At 35.7% G+C, this 17,498-nt stretch overlaps 3 protein-coding genes across 6 annotated transcripts; 1 reads left to right on the top strand and 2 right to left on the bottom strand.

The window, feature by feature from the left end:
* Window positions 1-229: 229 nt before the first annotated feature.
* On the bottom strand, window positions 230-1,806 carry LOC113698464 (HMG-Y-related protein A-like). Its single transcript, XM_072060511.1, has 2 exons — window positions 1,640-1,806; window positions 230-1,004 (listed from the first exon to the last, which is right to left on the bottom strand). Exons 1-2 carry the CDS (start codon window positions 1,685-1,687, stop codon window positions 561-563), a joined length of 492 nt encoding a protein of 163 aa, XP_071916612.1. The 5' UTR covers window positions 1,688-1,806; the 3' UTR covers window positions 230-560.
* A 2,461-nt stretch (window positions 1,807-4,267) lies between these two features.
* Window positions 4,268-10,998, bottom strand: LOC113701899 (senescence-associated protein SPA15, chloroplastic-like). Of its 4 annotated transcripts, none has more exons than XM_027222788.2 (14): window positions 10,859-10,998; window positions 10,408-10,542; window positions 9,516-9,904; window positions 8,796-8,939; window positions 8,172-8,245; window positions 7,638-7,714; window positions 7,458-7,529; window positions 7,002-7,070; window positions 6,831-6,877; window positions 6,596-6,719; window positions 6,403-6,471; window positions 6,199-6,302; window positions 4,813-4,888; window positions 4,299-4,700 (listed from the first exon to the last, which is right to left on the bottom strand). In XM_027222788.2, exons 3-14 carry the CDS (start codon window positions 9,794-9,796, stop codon window positions 4,539-4,541), a joined length of 1,299 nt encoding a protein of 432 aa, XP_027078589.1. In that variant the 5' UTR covers window positions 9,797-9,904; window positions 10,408-10,542; window positions 10,859-10,998; the 3' UTR covers window positions 4,299-4,538. The 4 variants fall into 4 exon arrangements, with proteins under 4 accessions (XP_071915692.1, XP_027078589.1, XP_027078588.1 ...); XM_072059590.1 differs by having other exon boundaries at window positions 4,456-4,725; XM_072059591.1 differs by lacking the exon at window positions 8,796-8,939 and having other exon boundaries at window positions 4,268-4,700.
* Window positions 10,999-14,993: 3,995 nt separating this feature from the next.
* LOC113700508 (small ribosomal subunit protein uS12m) lies at window positions 14,994-15,238 on the top strand (the record flags this gene model as incomplete). Its single annotated transcript, XM_027220994.2, is given in 2 exon segments — window positions 14,994-15,141; window positions 15,144-15,238. Coding segments are annotated over 2 exon segments (243 nt in total), but the record flags the coding sequence as incomplete, so codon positions are not given.
* Between the last annotated feature and the right edge of the window lie 2,260 nt (window positions 15,239-17,498).

Raw genomic sequence — 17,498 nt, forward strand, 5'->3', positions numbered from 1 at the left:
AAAGAGATACTGGTCCGAACATTGGCTTTACATATAGTAGTGATTACTGAAACCTCAGTTCAAACTGTTCAAAGTCCAAACATCATCCTAGTCGTTATCTATTCCACTTCCATTCTCCGCAATCAAACAAATGCTTGGACTTGGAGGAAATCGAATAGTTGCCAAAGAATAAATGCAAATTTACATACAATTATCGGGCAGGATCATCGCGACAGGAACAAACAAAAGATTCAAAAGAAAGAACCAATCTGCAAGCCAATTCCTTAGATAAGATAGGCGGCATACGATACGAGTACCAAATGGCAAATGGATGATTCCTAATGGTTAGGTGAATTGATCCCAGTAGCAATACCAGGTACTACTTCCCAATTTACATGCATCTAAGATTCTAAGAATTAAACTACAAAGACGACGACAAAAGTCACCACCAATTACAGAAACTTGAAAGCCAACCTCCCTCGGAACCAAAAGAAGGCCGCTCTCAAGTCTCAACTCAACTCCAAATAATAATAATATTATTGTTAATAATATCATCAGCATCTCATCAGATAAACCAAATTTCAGCTCTCCTCCGCACCACCACCTGCAGACTGAGGCTGCACCTTCCTAGGCCTACCTCTAGGCCTCCCAGTTTTCGACACAGCAGGCTGAGCGGAAGGGGCAACCGGCTTCGGCTTCTTAGGAGCAGGTTCTGCATTGGGGTCCTTTTTTGGGCGGCCACGAGACTTTGGCTCAGAAGGCACCACTGCCCCTGGAGCCAGAGGATCCTTAGGCTTTGGGGGCCGGCCACGGCCCCGCCTCGGACGGGCAGTGGGATCAGGAATCAGGTAATTGTTCTTGAAGAAAACAAGTTCACCAGTATCTTTCATTCTGGTTAAATGGGCTGAAAGCAAGTTCGAATGTCCAGCTGGCAAGTCTCCATATCTTGATTCTATGTATTTGGAAATTGCTGTCTTGTTCGCACCATCTTTTTGCTGCAATGCACTCATGGCTTCAAAAATCATCTGCGACAGAAATTCCGCTCTTTTAATCGAACTTGGGAAAAGGAAAAAGGGAAAAATGCAGTAAATTTGAAATATTGGGGAGTGGTCCAAACTGACGGTATACCAGCAACTTTAGAGTTGGACATCACACATTTTTAGCTGCAAATGCAACAGGGTCACATAAAAATCGTTTCTTTAGTTCCCCTTTAACAAAAAAAAAAAAAAAGGGGAATTTCTTTTCTTTTTCTCTCCCCCACTTTCAGAAAATTTCATAAAATATCCATTTTCAATTTTTGGATGAAGAACAGTAATTCAGTAGAAAAAGCAAAATTCAGGTAAAAAATTAAAAATCCAAGCACGAAAGATAAAACAGCAATCTTTTTTTTTTTTTTTTTTTTGCTTTTTCTCCCTAAATATGGAAAGAAGATCAGACAGAAAAAAGGGATCATCCTTAAATCTGAAAAACCTACACGAATTTCATCTGGAAATCAGAAGAAGAAACCTAAAACTTACGAAATTTTAGCAGATTTGTGAAATTAAAAACACACTAAAGGGGTCAGCTCAATTTCTTAGCAGTACATGCACAAGAATAAGGGGCAAAAAATTTTGAAATTTGATGGGGAATTTTCTGGATTTGGGTTGTGGCTTTCTTTTACCTGTGGGTATGAAGGGAGCGAGGGAGGTTTACCAACTTCAGTCGCCATTGAAACAGCTTCTTCGCCGACTGAGAGTGTGTGTGTGTGTGTGTGTGTGGAGTGTGTAAATTTTGTCAAGAGTCCAAAACGAGAAGACAGTGGAATAGGTATTTCTTTTAGCTGGGGGTTTTCTAGTTTATGTTATGCCCGGACAAAACGGGCTAAGCCCACTAAAATAGACATTAAAATTTCCACCTAATTCCTTTCAGAAAAAACTTATCACCTAATTATCACCTATATACTTTCTCCAAACAATTTTGCCAAAATCATTAATGTGACATAGAAATATGATAGAACCCACTGTTTAGATTTTTCAACTTTTTTATTCAAATTTAATGTCCCAATAATTCTTTTAATTTATAAAAGATATACTTTTATTCCATGAACTCTATTCTGTACTAATGACACAATAATTTTTTTTAATTAAAGTACAAAAATTAACATTTCGAGATCAAAATATAGTACAAAAGGACCTTGCTTACGTATACTCGTATTTGCAAAATCAAAGAAAAAATAAGGAGTCTATTTGGTTATTATAATTTGCATAAAAAAATACTATTCACTTTGTATTATCTTTTTATTTCATATACATTATAATATATAAAAAAAAGTGCTACACCGTTCTTTCAAACAATTTTTTCCAAATAATGTCATATCCATTGGGAGAATGTGGATGGTTGAGATTGGAGGAAAGGAAAAGCATTGGAGGGTGAGAATCATTTGATGGAGGATTCAGATGGATTGGATTGGTGACGTGCATAAGGAAGCAATTTTGGATGAATTGCATTGCATGAAGGGGTTTGGTTTGTCCTGAGTGTGACTAATTAGTTCTAAATTTTAATTCCTTTGGTACAATTCTTTACCCTAAACAACGCTTTAAGTTGAGGCTATTATTTGTCGTAGAAGAGAAGTATAAAGGGAAATGAAGGTAGCATAATACACTGGGGGGCAAGATACATTCATTCGAGGATGGAAATTTGGCTAAAATCAGATAAACAAGTTAAAAGAAACTGATTGAAAGTTTGGGTTTTTGGAAATAAAATATAAACAGAACCAAGAATGTTTATCGCTTAAGTAGCATGTATACATGGAGCCAATGCAAAAACAATTTCAGATTGATCTGTAAAAGTTTTTCGTGTGAAATAAGTTGTTCACCTTCTTTTCTTTTCTTTTCTTTTTTTTTTTTTTTTTTTGGGTTTGGGTTTGGGCGAGTAAGGATTTATCAGTGCCTGATGAGATGCAAATACAGAATACAAAAGGCGTGCCCGAGGCACAAAACCAGAAACTCACAAAACGCATATTTTATCATTGCACAAGTCTCTCACAAACTAATTATCAAAACCTCCCAACTTGAAGCATTTAATAGGTAAAAATCTGATGAGGTGATAACCAAACCCCTTGGAGCCATTAGTTTGCGTTGTTCTTCTTAAATTTATAGGGAGAACAACTTAATAATATCTTACTCACTCAAAATTCTGCTTTTTAATTGGTCTATTATAGAGGTGGGCAAAATTACATGTGGATCCAAAAACTCGTTATACCCAATCCGATTTGATCCAAGAAATGGAGTACCTGATCCGTATTATTTGACCTGGTCAAAAGAGAGACTGATACATGCTTATATGCGGGTAGAATTGTGTCACAGGATTAAGGACCTGTGAGTACTCGACCCTCCTGTGTGTATATATATATATTTTTTTATTTTTATTTTTATAATATACTATAAAATAATATTTTTTTGATCTAATTAAGTAATTTCATTGAATAAATCACACTACAAATATGAGAGATTATAGTTTGTTTACAAGATTTATTTATAGAGATCATGATCTTATGTGTTTTAGAAAAGAGTTTAATTGATGTAATATATATATATATATATATATATATATATCTTTAAAAAGGTACTACTTATTTTAGATTTTCATTTATTTTGAATCCTTTTAATTCTTTTCCTTTTTCTTATATTCTCTTTGCACGTTTGTTCTTGGCAAGAGACTTTTTCTGAAAAAACTTTGCTAAATTTTAGATGAATATGTAAAATATAAAATTAAATTAATATAAATTATTTTTTAAAAAAATAACCAGCAGGACGAGAAGGATACCGTTAACCTAACCATATCTCAACAACAGGTATCCGATAATCAGATACCAACTAATATGCGAAATAGCTAAGGATCAAAAAATAACTTAATCGGAAGATACGAGTCAAATCAGCCAAATGGTACCCGACCCATGCCATGTGTTCTTTCCAAATGCAATATACAGTAACTGCCAAAAGAACTCTACCATGGTTGTTCACCTTCTTGCTGCTAATAGCTTTGTATCGTGATCTAATTTTTACTTCTAAAGATTAAATCATGTCACTTCAATGATATTATGAAAAGTTGAAACCAACACACGGTTCGCATTCTTTACAAATTGGCTGAGTTTTTTAAAGATAATTTTGGGTTAGTTATTTTGCTTTACATGATGAAATGCACGTTTGTGTGACTTAATACGGCTTTTTGATATACAAGGTAGTTAAGTTTTGTTCTCATAATGGGTGTTTGAACTAAAACATTCCTAATCTTCTAGCTGTCCATGTACTCGAGAGCAATATTCAACATATAGAAGATAGTTTTGCCACCCCTCACCCTCCTCCCTCTTTAATTTTTTTCTTTCCTTCCCTTTTTTTTTTTTTTTTTTTGGGAGAAAACCTTTCTTTCTATTTCTTTTAATCTCAGTATATTAGTTCCAAAGTCACAGGTAACAGGTCACTCCTTACACCACTAGACTTGATTGGGGAAATTTATGAATTATGATCAACCAACGATGCAGCAGCTCCTTTACTATCTAGAGTAAGAATTTAGAATCCCCCCTAATCTGTATTATCTTCATTCCTCTCCGGCTCCTCTCCTGGTGTTTGGTTCACCATGAACCTCCAGTTGTCTCCCTCCTCTATTTCCCACTGCCTTTTCAATTCATTGATGGTTCTAGATGCTGCAGCAGCAATTGCAGGATTGCTATCTTCAGCCAGTCTCTGTAGGCGGGAGAATAAAAGGACCCTTAATAGGATGTGGACGTATGAGATGGCTAAAAGAATGAAAAGGAAAAGAAGGGGAAGGAAGCAGCCAGAAGAAAGCTAAAAATACCTGCAAGGCTCCCATCCCTGCATTTCCAAGAGTCCACATTGATGGAGCAGCTGATAATGCATTTGCTAATGCTTTCCTGTACGTCAGAATTTTCAGAAGAATAAAGAAATGTACTATCATCACAGCTAAATAAACCAAATTCTGTAACGAGAATACAAACAAAAGATTAGGAATCAATATAAGCAGGAACAAATTGTAAGCTTGAAATTAGTTCCTACTCCCCACTGAGGCTTACTGTCAGAGTTGCTCAACTACCAGTCAATTCCCTCAGAATATTATTTGCTGGAGCAAATTAACCAGGTACCCAGTGAACTTTTTGAATAGTTAAGATTTGGCTATTCAACTATTAATAATAATATGCTTTTATCCACTGAACTATCAAACGTACAAATTTTGGTTCATTCCGTCTGATTCCACCATTAACTTTGCCAGATTTAATGGTCTGCACAATTCACGAGACATACTTTGAATAGTTAGGTATGATAGAACTAATGGTGAAATTAGATGGAATGGCCCAAAATTTACTTACACTTTTGATAGTTTAGTGAGTACTAACATACTATTAATAGTTGAGTTGGCTATTCGAAAAGTTTAGTGGCTACTCGGGCAATTTGCTCTTATTTGCTGTAATGTATGGTATATTAGATGCATTTCAGTTATCAATTTATGGTGATGGCAGACTTGGATCCTAGCAGTAGACATATTTCTTACGGGCTAAGAGACTTCGATTTGATTATAGAAATTGGAGAGTATAAACCAACAATTAAGCTGACTAGCAACTGAAACTCTTGTCCAATAAAGAATAGAAAAACAATGAATTTAAGGAATGGTTCAAAGTCATGGTAGAGAGGTCAGGGGAAGTGACTCTGAGTTACATGATTAGCCAAAAAAGAGGTGAAACGTTCTAGACTGCATAAGCTGTTTGGATCAAACCATCACAAGGGCCAAGGACTAAACCAAACTTACCCAAAATGAAGCTACATTAGTGCAAGATCCTGTATATCAAGCTAAAGAATTGTCTAACAGCATAGATGAACTGACCTGTTATTCTAATAATATGCACGATATTAAGATTTCAACCACCACCTTGCTTAGACTGCTCTAGAAATGCCGAAAACTAAGCGTCCTAATTGATTGTCTACACATATACTTGTACAAATATAAATACAGGACTATTTTCAAATTTTTTCTAGAAGATGGGGAATATGCAGCTGAATGCATTATGAAACTGTTTTAAAACATTTTAATATGGCAGTATATTCCCTCTCCATGCTAGAACCTAGTAGAATTTTTAATCTCCTAGTGGTACTGCATAGCAAAAGTAGAATTTTCACCACAAAAATGAAATGATGGACTGTAATTCAATTGATCCTATGCTATCATTACCTGGTTTGGACATTAGGGGAGCTTGAACACTCTGCCAACAGCGAGACACTGCTTTTGCCATCCATTGCGTCCAGATCTATCAGAGTGGCAACCAAGAACTCTAGCTGTTCCAAACAGAAAATAGGACGTACATGGCTAAGAAATTTGTCTGAACTCCATCAAGCACATTAACAACTTTAAAGCAAGCAATCCCGTACATCATACCTCCTCAGGATCAGTATAGTCAATTCCATCACCTTCTGACAGTGCAGATGCTATGCTCAAATAAGCATCCTGTACATCCATCATGAAGATCTCAAGTGATACATGTTATAACCTTCTCCTCACATCAACGAGTGACATGCATAAAGAGGGTTCTCTAAAATGATAGTCAAAACTCAGAAGTTTCAGAAATAACCTGAATAGCAGTAATACGATCTGCAGATATTTCACCAGGGAGGAAGTCAAGGGTTTTTCCATTCTTTTCAAGAGTTATCTGCTCTGCCTTCTTGTTTAGAGAATCTCTTTTGCTGTTTGAAGGACTGCCTTCCACAGAGTGAACATGTGCGGGGATTCAAGGTATGATTAACTTCTGATAGTTATTTTATGACAATAACTTACTGCAAGGCTGAGATACAAACAAGGGAACTTACAACTTGTACATCTTGCTCACCATCATGTCGTGAATATTCATGACCAACTGCAAAATTATCAAAAAAAAAAAAAAAAACTATTAAAAGGGGAAAAGTGCAATCTTAATTTAGAGGAAAATTTTGGTATACCAGTCACTTTATCTGAAAATATATGGTGATTGGAATGAATACCTCCAGAGCCATAAGTGCATCTTCCATAGCTCGCTGCTTGGCAGCAAAGTCAGCACGCCTTAAATCAGCCTGAGTATGAAAAATAGTAACTATATGTGCTTATAACAATGCTAACCATATAATAAATAAAACATCACAGGAATTTGTGAGATGAATAAGTTCACCTAACAACATTTGGCGAAGCGACATCAAAGAGGAAAGACAAAAACTGACTTTAGATCAAGGACACAGTCAGAAAAAGATAGGCATTCGGTTGATGTAGTGCAGCTAATGTGGCCGCAATATTGCATCCCATTAACTAAATATGCCTCCTTTGCAAGGAGGATACCATTTGGGACAATAAAGAGGCCCTTCTAATTATACCATCCATTCCAATATGAATAAACAATCACAATATGCTACCCCCCAAACATTGACACCGTAAATCAAGATTGCAGCAAGTGACAATAGGCAAACCTCTAGAGCACCATCACTCCAATGTTTATCGGCAGCACTTTTTAGCTTTGATTGAGCTTTGTTTTTCAGAATCTGGCGAGGAAAACATAAACAACTCAGAAATCTACCCAGGAAAAGATAGTTCCAGTAATAAAAAAAATCCTAATTTCAGTGACAATTTGACGGATCATAATCCCTTACCATGGCAACGTGATGAAGCCTTTCAGCTTTACGTTTTACGTCATGGTCAATTTTCTCAGTACCTTCCCTGGCCCGAGCTATCAAAGAAATGAAGTCAACTCTCTAAATACACTGATGATTACTTAATTAATGACAAATCTGACATGGACCATGAATTTCGTTTGAGCAATCCTGCATACGAAACTTCACAGTGACCTTTTCTTCTTGACATATTTCTTTCATTTTAGTTTTTGGTCAGGAAGAAAGTTCAATATGTTGGAATTCGGTCCTTGCATTTGTAATAAGGAAATTTCCTAAATGCAACCAAATTGTACAAGTAAAGAAACCAAAAATAGAAGAGTAAGTACAACAAAGGGAGAAAGGCAACATTTCAGATGGTCAACACACAAAGATCAATTCAAACAGTCTTTTAAGCCTCTTTTTCCTACATAAACTAGTAGATATCAACACGGGAAGATAGTGATGTGAAGAACTCGCTGTGTTTGTTCTTCTTCATCATACTTAGAGCTAAAGGGACAGCTGAGGAACTTTTACCATCGAGCTTGAGGAACTCTGTCCCAAGAAAAGCAATGTCTTGGCGTGCACGGGCATCCAATCTCATTATGCCTCTAACAGAAAGAAAATCCTGTCAGCAGGCGCTTCACTTGAATGCTAGGTATTGTTAATAGCTTGTGAACAGAAATGTATTACATATTTCATGCAAGAATATGGTCAAAAAGTTGGAGAAAATCTACCAAAAAGTTACTGTTTGATACGTTTCAAATAATTCAATCTACCCTTCAATATTGAGAAATGAAGAATAAGGACTTATTTGCTGGTCCGATTTCCATAAAAAATATTGATCAAATATTAGTCATCTCTTTATCTTTTATAGATAGCTCAGGAATTGTTTCAAGATTCTAAGTTAACCATGACTATGCCAATGCAATCTCTGAAAACTGAATTTTATGTATCTCTGAAATGCGAATCTCAGAGCCTTGAACTAGTAATAGTGTAAAGTTTTAGGCATAAGGAAGAAAACAACAGGACTCCCCATAGAATAAAAGAAATATCCTGAAAACAACACTTCTACATAAAGAAGAGTTAAAATTATGTGATCATTGAACCCACAATTGTTGTGCAAAAGCTTATCCAAGAACAGTTGGGGATTAAATTTACCGAGAAAGCAATACAATGTCATTTCTAGCCCTCTCATTCACAAACTTTGCATCATTACAAACATATTTGCAGGCTTCAGCTAATCCCTGACTTGAAGAAACAGTTCTTCGAAGCCCAACAGGATGGTCATCTTCAACTCGTTCTCTGATACATAAGAATTAAAGTAATTTACAATTGATTCTACACTGAACATGGTAAAAATCGAAAATGTGGAAAGAATAAAACCGTGACATTGGATAGGGGTGAAGAAAGAGAAACAGTACAAGTACTACATACATTTTGAGATTCTGTTCCTACATAATTTCATTGACAACATGAAAGGTGAATTATCTCATTGAGTATCTAAACACTGTGAATTTAGAAAAGCAGAATGGAATGTCAATGCAACCAAAATCTGACAAGTAATTTGTAGATGTTTTTTTTAGACGATCCAAGCACGACAATCTCATGATTAAATTGGCCTAATGGTGACTACTGACTTCACATCTGGGACAATTGATAGTCTGGTGGAAAGCCTCCCAAAGTTCTGAAATCTGATAGATTATATACTGGGTCACGTGTGCTAAAAGAGACCGTATTTATTTTGTTCATGTATCAAAAGTTGCAATTATGTAGGAAAGTCACATGAATTCCCAAATTGTGAGTGCAATATCAAGAAGCAGAACTGCAATATAGATGACTGCTAAATAGGATATCTGAATGGAAATAAACCATTCATACCTACATACATCGGGACAATCATCTAAGTGTCTGACACGCTCTCTTGTTTCAGAATTGCAAGTTTTTGTTGAATGGCATGATATAGGATGTCCACGGGAGAAGGCAACAAAATTATTTAGCTTTCCCCGTAAATGCCAGAAGCCCTTGCTAGAGAACGTCATTTTAAAAAGAGAGAGGTGTCCATTGCTTCGTCTGCTGGGATCAATTTCTTGATTAATGGCGGATAATTTACTATGCTGTGGTGATTGTACAGATGAATAAGCAATGCCGTTGTAAGCCATAGTTCTATTAGGTAATGAAAACCCTGTTGAGACCTATGTCACCACAGTAGTCAAGAGATGACGAGATTGCAAGCAGAATATTCAAGATAGCCTTTTCCCCAGCAAAACCTAAAAGCAGAAACAAATGAAAAAAAAATTGAATTACAGTTCACCTCCAAGGAAAAATGCAGAAATTTTAATTTAGAGAAGTTGACACTAATCTTCACAAGCATTATTTGTTTTACAAGCTCATTAGTAGAATTTGCAGCATTTCACAAGCATCTTAACGGCATTTGAAATCAACTGCAAAACAACTTGACGCTATAGTTCAGGCATTGACTATTTGATATGGTGAAAACTCTTTGTAGTCTCCTGATATCTTTCTAAGGATTAGGCTTTATCAAAGCTAGCTGAAGTCATTTCCAAATCCCTATTTTCTGGAAGTATTTCTCGATTTGAACAATTTGGCAAAGTTTGACACATTAAGTAGAAATCTCAATTTATCTGATGAAATATGCCACAATTCCGAGCAGACATTCGAGAAATTGAACTGAAAAGACGTTGAATACTCAAAACAAAGGTAGGTTAACTAGAATCCAACATGAGATGTGGTAATACGCTAGTAATATTACCATAACTGCAACCAAATCTTCTTTTCATCGTCTTCTTTCAATCAACTAAGATATCTTCTTTACTGAGTAGATATCCTTAGTCTTATTACAAGACAGAATTTTCACATCTCTTGGTAACCAAGATAGTCAAATCCACTACAAAAAAGATTTCCCAGGAATTAAAGATATTAGCCTAATCAAATATTATACTAGTCTAAATACAATTAAGCTTCACATAAAAACAGGTGCCAGACAGACAAACAGGGTTGCAAGAATCCAAACAGAAAGCTAAATTGCCACGATCAATTCTTAAATGCATTATTCGACTTTTAATCTTCAAGAACTAGTTGAGAAGAATAAACAAAACCCACAAAGAAGAGATTAAGCAGGTTCAACTAAAACGTCTGGAATGTCAACAGTTAATAAATAGTGGAAGAAAGTGCAGAAAAGCAGCAGTTTAGGTGGCACTCACCCTTTGGTCAAAAAGGAGATTACAATCAAGAGAGGAGGTAGGACTCAGGAGTGTGAGAATACAGCGGAATTATATATTTGTCAGAGTTAAGTTACAGCATTCCAGTTGTAATAGGTAGGGGTTGAAGGCTGAAGGACTGTGGAGGACCAAGAAATTGCAAAGATCGCAAGAAATTCCAACCACAAACTAAGTTCGTGGCGCGTCAATTGCCAACGCTAGACTCCAAAACTAGGATGGGAACAAATACTCTGTCACTTTCTGCAGTTAATACGGTAAGACGGAAAAACTTTCCGTTTAATTAGCACCTCATTCATGATTCATGACTCCTTGGATACAACAAAATTAATTCCAAAGAAAATTCTGCAAAAAAAAAGAACGAGCTGGGACCTGTAAGTGTCGGCTTCTGAAGGAATGGATAAGCCAGTGCATGTAATCAGATAAAATATCAATTGTCCAAGGAATAAAAAAAATTGAAGCGCCAGCGTACACAAAATTCCAGGTTTGAACCATGCTATCACCTTACTAAAATTGTAATTGACGGAATACAAATTCAAATCATAAGGAACTAAGTGAAGATTCATTAATGATCTTTTTATGAGTAATGGAAAAAAAAATACAATTTCCAAAACTCAAGTAAGCAAAGTAGATTAACATAACAATATATTGGGTTAGTTTAGCAGTTAGCCTATATATAATTAATGTGATATGCAGAATTGAATAACTTCAGTGTCTGGTGTTACTCGTTCTAAAAATTACCCAACCATAGAGTCTGGACATTGGAGAGGTCTAAAAATTGCCCAATTGCACGATACGTTTCCACCCACCCGCGTAAGGACTGTACACTGTAATTGTACGTTTAAAATGTTCAAGTCGAAATTATTAATAATTGTTAGTTGACAAGCCTCAAATTTATAAAAGGAAAAATCATTCCTTTTCATTTTTCCTGATGTAAGAGGGAACACTCAAAGTATCACATAAAATTATTGTACAACTTGTGACAAAAATATTTCACAAGGTTACATCGGAGATCTAGTTGGGATGGTTGGTTCAGGACTTGATGTCTCGCATGACAAATCAGGATTCGAATTTGGCAAAGTTCAATAAGACATTGGAGAAGTTAAGCGACAGTCATGGGGCTTTTGGTTCAGGACCTAATGTCTCGCCTAACAGATCAGGATTCGAATTTGGCAGCCAAATTTGAGATAAGGAGGAATTAGGGACAGGGAAGAGAGGGAGTTTAAAAAAAAAAAAAAAGACACCAGAAGTTTATTCTAGCTGTCCTCGTCAGACTTGCACCTTTTGCTACTGCCACATTATTACTATATGCAGATTTGCTATGTGATGTAACGAGCATAGTTTTACATAGAATTGGTAAATTGTAGAACTATGTAAAGGATATGAAAGCTATTAGTTGAAAAGGCTTTCGACCAACTGTTGGATGCTCTGTTTTGAAACTCGGACCAGACCGGCCGATCAAACCGAGAACCGGCCAAGTGTCCGATCTGAATCATGGTAAAAAACCGAAAATTTAAAGTCCGGTCAAAAACCGGATTTGACCGGGAAAAAATCGATTTTTCCGGTTCAATGGGCATTTTTTTAAAAAAAAACTCAATCTTTTCAATATTATGTTTTGGCCCCCTAAATTGTTAAAATTTATTAATATACCTCAAATATTTCATACTTTATAAATATTGTCCTAAAATTTGATGTTATTTTTCAATTAAATTCATAATTTTAATTCTAAACTTGTTAATATTTATTAAATAACATAAATTGCTACTTGATTGTTCTAATTTCTTTGTATTTTCTTGTTAAATATATTTGAAACATTAAATATATATGAATATACCTTTATTAATATTAACATATTATTTGATATTTTATATATAATATTTTAATTTTTAAATAATTTTTATTTATGACGTCATCCGGTTCGATTCCTATCGACCCCCAGTCGAACCCATTGATCCCTGACTTCGGCGGAGTCGATACCCGGTCCGGTTCTGAAAACATAGGTTGGATGTTGATTTCCCGGGTTAGAAGATATCTCCGCTATTGGAAATGGGTCACATTAACTTTTAAACGCCCCAGTTTACCATTTAAAGTACCTAATCTCCTCGTGCGATTGGGCCTGAGCTGCGCCTTTAGCCTTGCCCGACACAAAGGATCTAGTATTTTACTTGCTTGCCTTGGTGGCCAGACTTTTTCCAAGAAAGTAGTAAAACAATCACAAATCTCATTTATATGGACTTTTTAGACAAAGATTTTGGTCCAAAATTTCGGAGTGTGAACAGTACTATCTGTCCCCAGAAATTGGTTGAATATCACTGTGCATCCGCCAGATAAACAAGGGAAAAAAGAGTTGCCAGATCACTAAAAACAAAGCAGAAAGTCTACGGTACTTTCGTTTATAGCTCAAAGAAAATTTTCCATTCCTGTTAAGATAATTTTAGACGTTACCCTATATTCAAGTTGTTAAAAAGCAGTTGAAATAGACAAACAGGTGAAACTATAGTAGACTAGTGACCTCCAAAGGATCCCAAACTTTTTCTTTTTCGAATAAAGTTTGAATGGATTTAGTTTCGATTACTATTACAAGTTATGCTCGTTGTTGAATAACATTTGGATGAATTTCGACTTCGCTCATACTTACAAGCAGGAGTAGTATGCTCTGCAATTAGAGGTTACTTGTAAGAGTTCTTACCAACGTAATCTTTATTGGATTTTTCACATGTAGCTCTCACATCAATACTGGAATTTGAGCATATGATATGTATTAAGAGAGTGATTGATCAATCAGGTTTTATCAACTGAGCCAAAGTCCAATCTTCAAATTGAACAACTACATACAAGCAACCAATTACGCCTCACATGCTGCTGCGGACGTTGTTGCAGTAAACTGAACTAAGGCACAATCCGTGCCACCGAGTTACAAATGCAGAGAAACCACAGATGCTAGTAGCAGTAAGAGGCGGTAAGTGGTAACAAACACCTGTTAATGGAGAAGACGAGCACTATTGTATGTTGTAACACATGCATGGTAAAGAGAGAATCGTCGGTAAAAGTTAAATTTCAAATCCGGCCAATTGGTAAAAGTTAATTTCAAATCCAGCCAATCTCTCTCATAAAAAGTGAAAAAATTTACTTTCAAAACCTAACTAAGCCGGGTGGGTAGATTAGTAAAGCAATTAAAAATAAAGTTGGATCGCAAAAATTAAACTAAGGATTTCCATACGTACAAATTTTTTCACTGTTTAAATTTAAGAGTTCTTCCCAGACTACTATTTTAACTTGTCTCAAATTAACTGTCTTTCCTACCATATGCAAATTTTACTGTGTGATTTAATGAGCTTAGAATTACTCACTAGTTTGCAAAATACAAGTTTGATTGAATAATTTGTTATTTGAAAAATATTATTTGATTGCATTGTAAACATGATTGTAATTTTTTTATAATTATTTTTTTATCTCACATACATTACCTTATTAAAAAAGTGATGCATTATTATGAATTTCAAATAATTCTCTAGCATTCATCGCTTCCTAAAAACAATTGGGCCTGAAGCGCCTAAGCTGGACTTATCTACTAGGGTCTTACTTTCATCGTGGTCTACGGCTTCTAGGCTATCATCCGAGCATCTTCTGCCCAACTAACCTTTGGGCTTAATATCTCAGCTTCAACTTCTGCGCGCGCACGCGTGTCTTTTTTTTTTTTTTAAGTTATTGAAGATCTGATCGAAAAAGTTCGTTAAAGAATTAAAACTTGTCTGAACGAAAATTTACTTGTAGGGAGGTTTGGTTTTTTACAACTTAGGAGACGAGAAGCACCATATATGAGGGCAAATTTTAATCTCATCCGTGAAATTAACAGTAAAATGAGGAAAAGGTGTGCTTTGGATAAGGAGTAACTACTAGTGATAGGGCACGAAATGGAGGATGGACAAAAGAAAGACGATGAACCCAACAGACGTGACGTCTCGAGGCGATAACAACAGTAGTTTGGTACGGGCAATTGACGTCGAGTTCAGACAAATTGAGTTCGAAAATCTCCTGCTCTCTTGGTGTTCTGCATCTGAGAGCTCAGGCTGCAATTCATGGGGCGAGACACATTGCTTAACAATGTCTACATCAAAATCAATCGATTCGTCATGGTAGAGAAGAAAAATAGTGCACGGACCGTACTCGAGCTTTGGATCAATGTCCCCAGAAGGAAGGAGTATACTCACGTGTTTCAATTAGAACACCCAAAAAACCTAATTCAACTCTACATAAGACAGCCAAAGTTCATTAAGCAATTGACATGATATATTTACTCACATTCCAGACAAAGGTCATAATTTGCAAGAACATTCTACAATCTTAATAAGAGGGGTAGACTGATTTGGCTTTTTTTTAGTGGATTCTCTCTTCATTTTTCACAATATATATCTGAACGCATGACATGTGTTTTCATTTATTAGAAAGGGACATGATCATTTTAAATTTGACTAATCCTAATCCATGTTAATAAATAAAGACACATGTCATGCATCCATATGTGTACTACGAGAAATGGAGTGGAAATCCACCGGAGAGAAGCCAAGTTTGTAAGATGGAAAACAAAAAAAAAAAAAAAAAAAAGGAAGGCTAGGGACTCCTCTCTTCCACCTTCTTCATCTTTCTCGCTTTGTAGGCTACAAAAATTAAGGGCAATTGGGACTTCCGTTCTTATTCTTGAAATTGTTGTAGCGAGATCAAGTTTGTTTGTTGCCGGAAGAGCCCGAGGCGCACACAAGCATTTTGCACAGCATTGAAGACAGAAAAACATGCATGCATGGCTTCTTGTGGGATGCCGCCGAGCAGCTATATGTACATATTGGCCTGCAATCTGCACAATGTTATCAAAGGGAAAAAGAAAAAAACAGATGCTTAATTACAATATATTCCAAACAATGTCATTTTTACAAAATTAAAATATTTGTAGGGAATAAAATTTGAAATTAAACATACCCTGTGGACGAAGTTGGTTGTAACCCTTCCCCGAAAGGGAAAAAAAAAATCCAAAAACTGAACAACAAAGAAAGAAGATGTAAGGGACAATTATTATCCACTGAATATTTACATATTCTTAGAGCAAAAGTTCTAAAAGAAGAAAAACTAATCTGTTTCATTACCTCAGCTACACTGGAAAAGGTAATAAATATATATAAGCAATGAGAAAATCAAGAACCGACTAGCATTGCAGGCACGAGTACCCAATGCCATCTTTCTCTTTTAAGATTTCTTCGTAAAACTATAATAGTGAGGTAGTAGAATAATGCTAATCCAGAAGTGGTAAGAGTTGAATTCACACACACACACACACATATATATAGAAGATTTATCAAGGACATGTACAGAAGGATGATTGCAGAATAGGGAAATAAAGTGCATTCTTTAAGCCGCCAACATTGAAATTTGACACAGGAAATGTAATTTCGCCGTATGATACCAAAAAATAATCATCGTGAAAAGAGGTGGTGAAGGCGTCGTGGACTGGTTGCCGCCTGATATATCGTGTAACGATTTTGTTTTAAAACTGCTGTGTTAATTTGGGAGCATCATTTTTGTCAAGGTTTTAACATGTCGGCAGGTTGTCTTTTGTTCTGCTTGTGAGTGTCATTTCTGTCGAGTTTTTCACATGTCGGACGATTGTCTTTTGTTTTGTTTGTTGATTAGTACAACTTTCATTGGCAAGTCGCAACTAAACATTAATATATCCTTGACTTTGTTTCTTTCTTAGTGGTAAGTAGCATTTTTAATTGACAATCGACAACTAATAGGTAAAAGGAAAATGTCGACATCACAGATAGCGTCCATAACCATATAACTCATCAATTTCTCAATCTAATCCTATCTTTATTATAAATTTAGATATGCCTACCCTGAAAAATGAGCACTCCCCAATTGAATCATGAGTGAATGATGATGAACCCTTGGTTGGTATGTCTAAACACACAGAACTGACAAAAGTAATGGATAGGTGCAGTGCTGTCCACCCAAAAAAAATGCAGCAGATGGAAATAGTAATTTAAAAGAATCACTATTTATTTTAAAAAAGTTTTATGATCTTCTTCTTTCAGTTGGGAGAAACAATCTAATAATAGATTTTAACATATCTAATTTGAGTTGCTTGATTTGATATCTATACGTGATTCTTCTCAACCCCATCAGCTAACCCAAGGTCGAACGTCAAATTCCAGAGCCAAATGGGCGTTGTTCTATCTTGACTCCAAATAGTCTTGCCAGAAGATGAAGATGAACATATGATAACCATTCAATAAAAAAGAATTACAGTTCGCTCATGCTATGAATTGATTTTTAACACGAATGTTTGACAAGAAAAGTTATAATAAACCTGAAGCTGTGAAAACATAATGGGTAAATCATTCTTGGTAAAGAATTTAGGTGCCAAATAACGCAATACATACCAGTAACTCCTGATCCAAGTTATAAAAGAACAGAGAAGATAAATGAGTAGGACTAGTGTCCTCCTCCTGGATCCCAAACTTCTAGTTGTAGAGACAACACAAATAACAGCTCTATTTTCCCCAAAGTAGTTGAATGGAAAGGGCCAATGACCCTCCAACGCACCAAAAAAAAAAATAACAGCTCCATGCAG

The sequence above is a fragment of the Coffea arabica genome, chromosome 7e, assembly GCF_036785885.1.
Source record: "Coffea arabica cultivar ET-39 chromosome 7e, Coffea Arabica ET-39 HiFi, whole genome shotgun sequence".
NCBI classification, from domain to species: domain Eukaryota; kingdom Viridiplantae; phylum Streptophyta; class Magnoliopsida; order Gentianales; family Rubiaceae; genus Coffea; species Coffea arabica.